The following is an 11,716-nucleotide window of genomic DNA, read 5'->3' as shown; positions in this document are numbered from 1 at the left end:
GTACAGCTTCCAGGCAGCACCGGATAAACCCCATTTTGTGTTGCCTGCCAAAGAACAGAAACCACTCCTGTTTTGTATTTCAAAGTCCTCATTTATTTCTGACATTGAATTTGGACCCACAGCTGAGCAACAAAGACAGAGAATAGTAACAGGAGGAACCTGAAATGGAAAAAATCTGGGATCCCTGCCCCTACCGCGTCCTGTTCCACCGCCATCCCCCAAGCCTTCTAACCCATGCTTGCACGTCCCGTGTTTCCAGCCCTCTCAGACTCTGCCGTTTCTCTGTAGCCGTGCCAGACCCAGGGCATTGTGTTGGCCGTGAGACAAACCCTTGTCCTGGCCAGCCAGCTACTCTGGAACTGCCTGGCCAGCCCTGGCACCTCATTAGCCAGCGACAGGTCACACGTAATTTGCACGTGATGAAGATGACGATACCGTGGCCTTCCTTTCACCAGAAGGGTGAGCCACAGAAGCAAAAGCCCCCTGTGTTATTCCCACCCTCCGGAGGTCATGGCCTGGCATGTGCTGCCGTTGTGGTGGGAAGCCTTGCTACGTGCCAAGAGGTAGAGTTGGATGCTGGGAGCCGCGGTGCCCGTGAGCTGGCTCTGTGCCCTTTGAGGGGATGGCATCGCAGGGCCGTCTGGCAGAGCAGTGCGGGCAGCAGCCTGCAGATCGCGCCGAGACATTAACTTCTCATGGCTCCCAGCAGGATGAGACCTAGCTGAGCAGATGTTCTAGTGGGAAAGGACGGGATTTACTGAGTTAGACAAGATTTTTGTTCCAGTTACAATATTTTCAGGGAGGAGTAAGGGCTGGATGGGAAGCAGTTGGAGCTACGGACTGTCGGCCAGTGGGATCCAGAGAGCTTTGCTGCTGCTAACTGTCATCTTCCCTCCTGCCTGCCCTTAATGTGAGAGGACATTTAAAAGCTGCTATCACTATTTGGAGAATGGAAGGAGACTCTCAAAGTGATGCAGCTAGACTAAGTCTCAGGATAATGGAAATACAATGTCTTTCTGGGCCAGAGGTGGGGTAGACGGTGCGTAATGTTTGCTCAAAAGGCTGTGTAAAATGCAGGCTGGGGCAAGGTGTTTGGTTACAAGGACCATCACCACGTTTGGTGTTTGTCTGGCTCCTTTTCTTTGTGTAGTTTCAGCAGAGGTGCCAAGGCATGAGCAGGTCCGAAGTGTACATTAGCCTTTTGCCCGATAACGTAGATGCTTGAGGCTCGTGTGCCTCTATGCTGAAACCTACTTTTTCTGTGCGTGAATGGGGGAGGTTAAGTCCAGATCCTTCCGTGAGCAGCAGGATGATTTCTAAATAGCAGTGGTGATAAAACAAAACCCCACCACTCGCATTTTTGAGCAGTCATACCCTATATCGCAAAGGCATGGCAAACGTCACCTGCCATTGCCTCCAACAGCATCCACAGGGCTGCGGGGATGGGTGCTGGCCAGGTCCCTCTTCCCTGCCATGAATGGGAAGCACTCAGCTGAGCGGTCCTGCACCGGTTGCTATGGAAGTGCCTGTGAATGATGATGTCCTTTTAGTAATTTTTCACCTAATTTGATTTATGGAGGAAGAAGGAACTTTCCCACATTCATTTTTGCAGAAGGCAGAGTCACTGGCTGTCATTAGCAGCTGCAGAGCTGGTCAACCCAGGTTTGGGTCTTGCACCCTTGTCTTCCAAAAGGCAAAGAGGGGGGGACCCCAACCACCTGAGCATCATTCTCCCATGGGAGGTCACGGGCCCTGCCGAGGAGGAGACAGGACCCGGTGGTCTCTGCTGTTGCTGTTGAAAGCAAAAGCCGTCCTAAAGCCAACCTTCCTCTGGCTGCCCGGGTAGGGCTTTGCAAGCTGAAGGTGACCCAAACTGCAGTTCTTTAGGGATGTCGTTCTTCCCGTAGGTGAAATCTTGCCATTTTTACGGGTCCAAGTTAAAATCGCTCCTAAGAAAGCTTGTGAAGAGTAGAAGAGGTGGGGGCTTCGGCCGCAGAAGGATCAGCCTGTGCCTGTTTGCGTGGGTGAGCGGTTTTGGGAGCAGCTTTGCCTCCCCCAGAAGTGATCTAAACTCACATCCTGAACTTCTTCAGCATGTGCGAAGGCCGAAGCAGGTGGCAGATGGTGTCCTAGCTTAAACAGAACAGCTAACGGCTACGAACACGGTACGAGGGGAACAGGACGATCCGCATCTTCCCTTCTTTGCTTTCCCATGGCTGAGGAGCGCTGCCGGTCCCAGCTCAGCAGCGGGATTTGCCAGGGCAGCGGCTGGTGGGTGGTCACGCACCGCCCGTGTGCCGGAGGCGCGGGCATCGCCTCGGGTGGCCGCGTGGGGACCCCAAAGGCCTCCCTCTGGGCTCGGGAAGCTGGGGGTAATTAAATTAGGTTGTACTGTACATAGCCCTCGTTAGACAAGTCCCTTCAGGAGATAGAGTAGAATAATAATGACACTTACGATGGGTTCGGAGGTGGCCGGTTTAACGTCGCCCTTTGAGGTCTCTCTCATCTTCTCGCCCGTACAGCTTAGCCGTGCCGGGCAGTTCAGCAGGAGGACCATGCTGGTCTCAGGCTGGGCTTACGGGGTCCTCTCTGCAGGAGCCCCCCCCCCCCCCCCAAAAAAAAAGACAAGTGAAAAGCCCCTTCCCTCGAGCATGCGCCGGCTGGGGACACCCTGTGCTAGTGGCAATGGTGACTACACCTCCGTGCTGATAGCCCGCGGGTTCGGGAAGCTCTCGCGGAGGAGGCCGTGGCGGCTCACCGGGTAGCTTTGCAGGGTGGCCATGTTGATGGGCGGCCCCATCTCCTTGTAGCACGCGGGGGCGTAGGTGACCCTCTCGCCCCCGTTGCGCACCATGTCAGGAGTCTGGATGTAAAAGGGGGAGCCGTAGGGGGAGCAGGTCGGGCAGTAGTTGTGAGCCCCGTGGTGGTTGAGCTCGCTGAGGGGGGGCGCGGGGCTGCCCTGGCCGTCCACCATGCGGGAGTTGCAGGCGTTGCACATGCCGAGGTGCGAGTGTGTGGGAAGGTCGGGCTCTTCCTCTTCCTCCTCCTCCTCCTCCTCTTCCTCAGCGGAGTCATCTTTCTTGCAGCAGTAGTACTGCAGGGAAGGGACGGGGCTGTGTGAGGGGAAGCGGAGCAGCTGGCGGGCAGATTTGCCTTCACAGCCAGCCCTGCCCCCTCCCCGCTCCCCTCGTCCCCCTGCCAGAGAAGCCCTCCGCCAGCTCCTGGCTGCTCTGCTCCATCAGAACCCAGGTCCTGCAAAGCACCAGAGGCCAGACAAAGCCTGGATCCCAGCGTGCTGCTGGGGAACCCACCTTCCCCTTGCAAACCTCGCTGGGAGTGGAGAGGAGGTTTTCCCGTGCCAGTTAGAGACTCCTCCGAGTAACCGCTGTGCTTTTCATCACACAGGCACTGCTGCATGGCACAGACTTCACATTAACTTTTAAAAAGCAGGAGGTTGTAGCTAGCTGTTGTTGAAAGCCTCCTCGTTTAATTTACAGGGCGGGGGGTGGTGGTGGTAGTGGAATAAAACATAAAAATCTCTATCTGGTATTGCAAAGCCAGCCAAGCCTACACCTCAATTACCAAGCACTGCAGAGACTCAGAAGCCTTAGGGGAACACCCCTGGGCCCGGAGGAGGAAAGGACATAACTGCAGCACCTTGGGGGAAGGGGGGTTTCAACTCCCTGCCCACCACAGACAGACAAGAACTCCCCTTCGAGACCCCTCCCGCAGCAGGAGCCCGAGGAGCTGCCACGCTGCTGGGGTCCGTGGCCAGACAGGGGACAGACAGCTGCGGCGCTCACCTGTAGCCTACAGTAGCAGAGCACGGCAATGATGCACAGTAGGATCACCGTCGCTAGGATTCCCCCGGTGATAACAACAGTTCCCGCTGTCATCCGACCGATTCTCCATCAAACTCTGAAAGGCACGGCCACACACGTCACCCCAGGACGTCAAAAGCACCTGGCATGACTTCGTCATCGTATCACAGGCAAGATGCTCGTGAAGCATCTCAAAATACTGCATCCCTGTTCCTCCCTCCCCAATTGGAAAACTAGCACCCAGCATCATTCTCCTCCTCTTAGTGCAAGGACACCTGTGACGCAGCATCACGTCCCCTCGCCGCCATCGTTGTCTCTGGCTTGGGGTCTTTGGGAACCACCCTGCAGTGTCCCCCTCAGCCCTCCCCCCTGCTGAGCAAAAAGGGCCAACTTCCACCATCCCAGCGGAAAATACAGCCTCTGCTTCAAAACGCAGAAGCAAACCTGGGTTCCCACCAGGAAAAGCCAAAGAGGAGCCTTTGAACTCCACAACTCTGGCAGTCTGAGCCCCAAACATGCACCCTGCTGGGCGCCTGCTGGGCACCGACGCATCTAACGTCAGCTTGGCACAAGCCGAGCATCCCCCACCGCTCCCCCGCTGCCATGGGACTGGCGGGCTACTTACGTTAAGTGACGGAGGCGTTGGACCTGGAAGAAGCGGAGGGAGAGGTCAGCTGTGGCCCGACAGCACCCCTTGCACCCACCCGCGTTTCCCTGCTTCCCGAGAATCTGCCTCCATTCGGGACCGGCGGGAAGCCCTGCTTCGTGTCCTGTGGGGATGGGGCTCAGCGTGTGCCTGCGCCCCTGGCAGCCTGCACAGTGCAAAAAGCATTTTAGGTCCTGCAGATGCTGACGCTGATGTGATGATGATGGCAATTAGTATTATTGTTATAATTACGATTATTTTCTTTAATTTGGAGCAGGGAAGGGAGAAGTTTTCCAAGCTCAGAGGAACACTCTGCTGGACAAGGCTGTGCTACCAACAGCAGCTCGTGAATCACGTAGCTCCACAGGGCGAAGGCCTGGCTTAGTCAGCACTTGGCCTTTTCCTCTTTAAGATTAATTATGGGGGAGGCGGATGCATCATCACGCAAGCAGCCAGTGTTTGAGGTGTCGCTGGGAAAGGAGCTCTGGCCCTCCATCCCTTCTGGGGGAGGCAAGCCGTAGGGACCCCCCCAGGCACCCCCGCCACCCCCAGGCACCTACCCAGAAAAGGACAGGCAGGGTGTCAAGGTCACGCTGGCCCTGGGGTGGCCAGGCAGGACAGGCAGCACTGCATGGCCACAGGGAGATGCCGGCGGCCCTGAGAGGGAAGGCAAGGAGAAAAATCCATCACCGTCAGTTTGTCTCCCCTGCCCAAGGGGGCCACCCAGTGTCCCCATCCCTGCCGATGACACCTCTGTCCCTACAGCGGGGGTAAATAAATCACTTTTTTAGGGAGACTGGCAGGAAAGGTGGGTGCTGCAAAGGTGGGTAAAGCCAGACCGCCAGGAAAGAATGATCCCACGCCCAAAACCTGCAATTTCAGCAAAAGCAAGAGACCTGCACCCAAGAAGTGGGGGCACCCATCACCCTCACCCTCCAGCAATGCCTGGCACAACCACATTTCATTACTGGCCCCCGTGTCCCTCTGTGCCTCGTCCAGAGCAAGGCTAATTGATAGGGCCGAAGTGCCAGCCAGTTGCAGCCGAGGAGATCTAATTACCTGCTTGCCACGTGGCCCTAATTGACAGAGAGAGGTGGCAGCTTCCAGACGAGATCTGCCCAACTCTGCCCCGGCCCCTCGCTGCCGGCAGGCACCGTGGGGGTTCCCCCCAAACCAACTCCCCCTCCTCACTCCGCTGCGGTGATCTGCAGGACCCTGCCTGCTGAAAATTGATTTTCAGCTCTTGGAAAGTTCCTGTACGAAGCCAAAAGGCAGGCACGCATTGGATTTCTTCCTCGAGCCTCCCTCGCCCATGAAACAAAGGGGAAAAAAAAAACCCTGCCTGAGAAATCAATAGGACCATAACCCAGCTAATATCTCCATCCATCAGGGGACCCGACACAAAGCTAATAACAGAGACCGACACGCTCGGCTCCTGCGCCCGCCACCCAACTGCACTGAAACACTGCCAGGAGCGAGGGGCGCTGGGGGTGGTGGTGGGGGGCACACGAGGCAGCCTTTGGTGGGGTTCTCACCCCCCCAGCTGCCACGCTTAATGGGGAGAGGCTGACGGTGGGTGGCTGGAAAAAGCAAATGTTGATCTTCCCTGACCCCCCGAGAAGGACGTGCCGTGAGCTGGGCAGTGATGGATGATGCAGGCGGCCGTTCGCATCCAGAAAACTTCATTTCATGGGAGCCGTGATTTGATTTAGAGCTCGGAGAGCAGCATCCAATTAGCCAGAGGTTTGGAGCGAGCAGGCGGCCTCAGAAAACGACCCTGGGCAGGGAGGGACCAGCCCTGGGGACCCTTTGGTCACCTCCGAGAGCTGCGTGTCTGGCTGGTGCTGCCTAGTGGGCGGCTGCGCTTGCACGTGCCCCATCTCCGGTATTCCCATCCCTGGGGCTGCTGGGACCAGTCTTTCACCGGCTCTGCTCAGGAGCCGGGCTCTTCCTTATTAAAACAGCGAATGTTAAAATGGAGAAAGAAAAAAAGAAAAAAAAAGAAAAAAAAAGGCAAAAATTAAAACAAACCAGAAGTGAAGCGCTGCCTTTCCCTACCTCTTTGGAGGTGATGCTTTCGGAGAGAAGGAACTTTCTACCCTTCCCCCTCCCTGAATCCTGCTCACCAGCAGCCTAGCAGCTCATCTTCTACCCAGTTTGTGCCTATAAAACAGCCCTCTCTAACCCACAGCTCCCTTCCGTAGGCACACAGAAGGGAATGGAACACCTCCCTGGGAAGGACCAAGAGCCCCAGGACTCAGGACTAATTGTGGTCTTGGCAATTGGAAGGTAAACGTGCCCAGAAATGGGCAGGACAACTGCAACAGCCTTTTACAGCCCTCACACGGGCCGTGCAATGGCCCCAGCAGCTGCACTGCTGCTGCTGGGGGTCTGTCCGCATCCATTTTCCAGCTGCCCTCCCCAAGCACATCCAAACCTGCCGGGAAATGGGCATTTGGGGCTCCCCTGGCTCAGCTCCCCCAGGCTCGGGCACCGCACGGTCCCACCACCCCATCCCGCACTGTGAGCCGAGCCCCGCGGCTCCTGCAGCGGGACGGGGTGGATGCAGGGGCATCGTGGGGGGGACGCACAAGCTGAACTCCCCGGGGCACAGCCCCGTGTCTCCTTATAGCTTAAAAAGGGAGTTGAGAGATGTTTAAATATTTAGATACCCCACGCTGAGCAGATGCCTCGGCGCTCACCTGCTCCTGGGCGGCTCGGGAGAGGGGGCTACAGCCCAAGGGTGGGCGTGGGGACCCTCTGGCACATAAACTGTTGCTGAATAAAATCAGGATTTATAAGAGTGGGGCTGTATTGCCCTCCCTGCCCCTCACTGGCTTTCGGGAAGCGATCCGAGATGCCAGGCAGCGGTGTCACACTGTCCCCAATGGAGGGAGGGTCCCCAGCTGTATCGAACTCCTCCGGGCAGGCGTGCAAAACTGCTTGCTGCAGAGATACATTTTCTTTAATTGATGTTGCCTCCCAGCGCAAAGTTACGGCCTGAAAAGTGACTCTGGGAACGGGTGGCATCTCAGGCTTCTATATTTATTCTCCTCCAATGACGTCCATAGCAGATTTGCACGGTTTGCAAGTCGGCGGTGAGGATTTTGCCAGCTGCCAGCACTCTCAGCCCAGCTGAGAAACTCCCGTCCTTCCTCACCCTGCGCGTCCCACCAGCCCCCAGCTCAGCCCCACCATCCGACCAGGGCCAGGCACCAACACCAGAGCTGGGGAGCGGGTTCTAGGCTGGGCACAGCACGGCTCTTTGCCGTCAGCATCACGCCGAACCTCGCTGGTGAGTCCTGCCCCAGCCAGGGCTCTGCTCTCCTGGTTTTGCTCTGCAGCTCACGGGCTAATTCAATGAAATGTCTGCCTGGTAAATTAGCCCAGCCGCTGCCTCACCAGAATCATCTCCCAGGGCCTAATTGGAAAAAAACAGCATCAGGGGCTGCCTTTGCAAAACAGATTACAGCAGCAAACAACAGGGCAGCTCCCGGGCGGCTGTGGCCTGCCCGGCACGGGCTCAGCCCGGCAGGATTTGGGTGGATTAACCCACAGTCACAAATCTCAGCGAGGGACGAGGACATGAGCAGCACAACCCCCCCAGCCATGGGGCAGGATGGGTGCATGGGGAGGCTGAGGCCTTGCAAACTCCTTGCATGTCAGATGCTCTGCACTGCAAGGCATAAGGGGACTGGCCAAGCTGTGGAGGAGGAGAAACAAGGAGAGCCCCCCGGCTCCGAAATGTGCCAAGCCCAGCTGAATTTTCACCCAAAGAACGATGGCAACACGGGATGTAAGAGGATGTGGAGGGCTGCACCCAGCCCTCGCCCGTGGGCTTCTTGCCCAGCTCCCAAACCACTGAGGCACCTGGAAGCCTTTAAACTTTTAATTAACGAATCCATGGGGGTCAGCAGGGGGCAGAACCCGTGCCCACCCTAGGCTCTGTAAACGTTATTTTTTGGAGTTACAAATTGTTGCTTTCATTTGCCCTCAAACATAAGCTTGCTTAAGCCCCATCATTTCAGGGAGGGGGGTGGGGGCAGGATGGGGCCAGCCCTGATTTTTGATAAGCTAATAATAGGATATTAATATGTTAATAAATAGATTGAGGAAAAAGCATCTTTAAGGCATAAAAATTGACCTTGACACCGGGTGACTGGAGCAAGCCCGTTCCCCCCCGCAGCAATCCCACCGCCGGGAGTGGTGCTGAGCTCCGAGGCTGGTTCTGCCTGGTTACATTTGAGACTGGACCAGCCCAGGGACAGGAATCCCAGCAGCTCTTGGGAAAACCCTGGTTTCAGCCTGCTGCAGCGAACACCACACAAGGCTCTTACCAGCAGAAAGGGTGTTTTGTGTGACCTGTTTCCTACTCCAGGCTTTTTCACACCACGATCCCTTTGGTGCCTTGAGACACCCGGGGTTTGGCGAGGGAGTTTTGCAGGGGAAAGCGCCGCCAGCACCCTGCTCCTGGCCACTGCAAGGACAGCCAGGTCGCAGAGGTGACACCATCCCCCAGCTGAGGCTCTGGCAATTTGCAGTCAGTCATCAAAACCGAAAACCCCGTGCCCTGCCGCAAGCCTGCCCTTGCTCTCCCTCCACCACCCGCACCAGCTCGCCGGGGCTCCCTGCCTCGCTCCTGCCCAGCTGAGAGATGGGAAGGAAGAAATACCAACAAGGTTTGGAAACCAGCTCTTGCAAAAGCTTTGTGGAAAAGGCAAGATGTTAATTGCAGTTAACAAAAAATCAAACCACTTCAAGGGTGGAAGCTGCCAGCCAGACCCCAGCTCCTGGGCGGGCTCGAAGGGCACCGCTAACACTGTGCTCCCGACCTACCGAGCCCAGGACATCACCTCTCCCGGCCGTCAGACTCTGCCAAAAACCAGCTTCTTGCCAACCTAGCTTCGCTCCCTCCCATGCCGGGCCTCATCCTGCCCTGCATGAGCCCAGGAGACCTTCCCTGCCAGCAGCAGTTGCCTTTACAGCCACATAGGACCAGGCATCCCCCTCCGACCTCTGGCCGCGGCAGCGCTGGGTGTGTGAAGCCCCGGCACATCCTGGGACCCACAGCACATCCACATCCCTGTCCCAGGGAGACTTCCCGGCACTTCGCAGACTTTGGGAGGAAGGGCAGCCTTGCAGCTTGGGACACCTCGCGTACAGATTACACCAGTATCTCGTTACTTGGGCACTTCATCTGCCCTTTATCTCCTTAAGCGACTATTCGGATCCTGTCTCGCCTGCCTGCGTGGATTAACTGGAGCCACGCAGAGGCACGGAGGGACACAGAAGGGACCGTCACCCCATCCTGTCCCTGCCAAGCACACACATCAAGGCGATATTGCAAAGCCCACGGCACAGCCAGGGCTACACCTGGATCTAGGCAAGTCCTTCTATAATTTACACCCCCTTGCTGCCCCTCCTCATCACAGGAGGGCTTAAAACACAGGGCAGGAAAATGAAAATGACACCTCCCTCCTCATCCTCCCACGTGTCTCCTACCCCCTGCATTTGCTCAGCTGGCTCCCCGACCAGCCCAGCTGGGAGCCGCGGCACCCACCACGGGGAAGGCATCGGACACGGGCAGCCCACGGTGGAATGCAGGAGGGAAACGTCCCTGGTCTGACCCACATGGCTCATCGCCTGCCACTGCGCCCAGGGTCCCTCCCGAGGCTGCTCCTGCCAAAAGCCGCAGCCAAGCCCCAGGTATACGTGCCAGGGAGCTGCTCCGCTCCAGTCCCAAAATAACCAGGGACAAAACTGGCGGCATCAAGCCAAGTTGCACAGAGAAGGGCTTTTGAGATTATCCTGCACGTCAGATCCCCGCGGGCTCTCCAGAGCCAGCCAGGACCTGGCCAGCATCCCTGCTGCGGGCACCATCCCTCCCAGCACCCAAATAGCCCCTCTGACGAGCAGCTGCAGCAGCAGCAGCCGCTCCGGGAGCGCAGCGAGGCTGTGGAGAGCCAGAATGCTGGGTGTGCCCTGGGCGACACCGACCCTCGCCAAAAAGCCAGACCGTTTTGTGACACACACGTGCTCGGGACCAAGCCTATGGCCACAGCCAGCGGAGAGCCAGAGCCCAGGCAGGATCCTGCTGTACCGTGGATCCCTGGGGGACACGGCCCCAGACAGCAAGGACTTGGGTCTGATTTGCACCCCATGTTGCCCCTAAATCCCTCTGCCACTGCAGCGCCTGGGTGTTTACAGCGTACAGGACAGGGATCCTTGTGAGCGTGGAAAGGAGCAGGAAAGGTTGTTTGCTTCCAGCCCAGTGTCACCCTTGGTGTCTGCATAAGCTCATCGCACCAGCGCAGGTACACCACAGCTGGCTGAACCCTGTGCTAAAAGCACCACCATGGCACAAGTATTTCCCCTGCATCCACCAGCGGCTCCCAGCAGTGGCCCAGGGAAAGGCAAAGCAAAATGCGGCAGCAGGGACCTCTTCAAAAGTGCTCAGCCTCCAGCCATTCCACACCAAGGCCTCAGGGCAGGAGAAGGTCCAGGGGATGGATCAGGATCCTGCAGATCCCGCAGCCTGGAGACCCTCCCTGGCAGCATGATGGAGCCAGCCTCCCTTCAAGGATCTCCTGCTCTTCATTCTCCAGCACCCTCGTTGCTCCAGGATGAAACCTTTACCTCCGCGGCACCCATTTATTTTCACACCAGCAGGCTCTTCCCATCAGGGCAAGGAAATGATGACCTCGGCCGGATCCTTCCGTCCTCCAGGGGCTGCAAACACACCCTGTGGAGATACAATCTTCCCAGTTGATTTTCTTGCTGCTCCATCACAGGAAGGTGCGTGCTTCTGCTCTCAGTGGGGCTAATCCCATCGGGGGACTTGGTGACATCAAATGCATCTTCATCCCGGGTGCATATTGAAAGAGGAGGATCAATCCCAGCGGAAGCATTGTGCACCACAGTTCAGAGCATCCCGACAAGATCCAACCGAGCACAGCAGTGAGTTTCTCACTACAGATTTTTTTTCATTTAGCCAGCTTCTCACTGGCTTTCTTTGAAACAACCCCCAGGCCAGCTTCTCCTACAAGGCACCACTTTGTTATCTACATCCTTGCCCTGGACATTGGCGCCATCTCACCCTTTCCACCTCAGTTCCATCACGCCCGTGAAGATTCTCTGCCCGGTTTCCCAATTCCCACCCGGAACTGTACTTGCTGCCCTGTCCCAGTTCCTCCCAGCCTGATGTATGAAACACGACTTGTGCAAAACCTTTCCCTGCAGCAGCCAGCTC

The 11,716-nt window shown here is 57.1% G+C and overlaps 1 protein-coding gene across 2 annotated transcripts; it reads right to left on the bottom strand.

Annotated features, from left to right (window-relative positions):
- Positions 1-28: 28 nt before the first annotated feature.
- On the bottom strand, positions 29-5,164 carry FAM163A (family with sequence similarity 163 member A). 2 transcript variants are annotated; one of them, XM_040609831.1, is made up of 4 exons: positions 5,028-5,164; positions 4,447-4,633; positions 3,804-3,918; positions 29-3,094 (listed from the first exon to the last, which is right to left on the bottom strand). In XM_040609831.1, exons 3-4 carry the CDS (start codon positions 3,894-3,896, stop codon positions 2,693-2,695), a joined length of 495 nt encoding a protein of 164 aa, XP_040465765.1. In that variant the 5' UTR covers positions 3,897-3,918; positions 4,447-4,633; positions 5,028-5,164; the 3' UTR covers positions 29-2,692. The 2 variants fall into 2 exon arrangements, with proteins under 2 accessions (XP_040465765.1, XP_040465766.1); XM_040609832.1 differs by having other exon boundaries at positions 4,447-4,469.
- Positions 5,165-11,716: the final 6,552 nt, after the last annotated feature.

Source organism: Falco naumanni, chromosome 11 (assembly GCF_017639655.2).
Source record: "Falco naumanni isolate bFalNau1 chromosome 11, bFalNau1.pat, whole genome shotgun sequence".
Lineage (NCBI taxonomy): Eukaryota > Metazoa > Chordata > Aves > Falconiformes > Falconidae > Falco > Falco naumanni.
Note: the sequence above shows the minus strand (reverse complement) of the source record. Positions and strands in the feature narration are given on the sequence as shown.

Excerpts from the sequence above, each read along its gene's own strand:
- FAM163A (XM_040609831.1), bottom strand. The coding sequence starts at position 3,896 with ATGACAGCGGGAACTGTTGTTATCACCGGGGGAATCCTAGCGACGGTG. Across the intron at positions 3,095-3,803 it reads TCTGCTACTGTAGGCTACAG|TACTACTGCTGCAAGAAAGA; the intron begins GTGAGCGCCGCA and ends CCTTCCCTGCAG.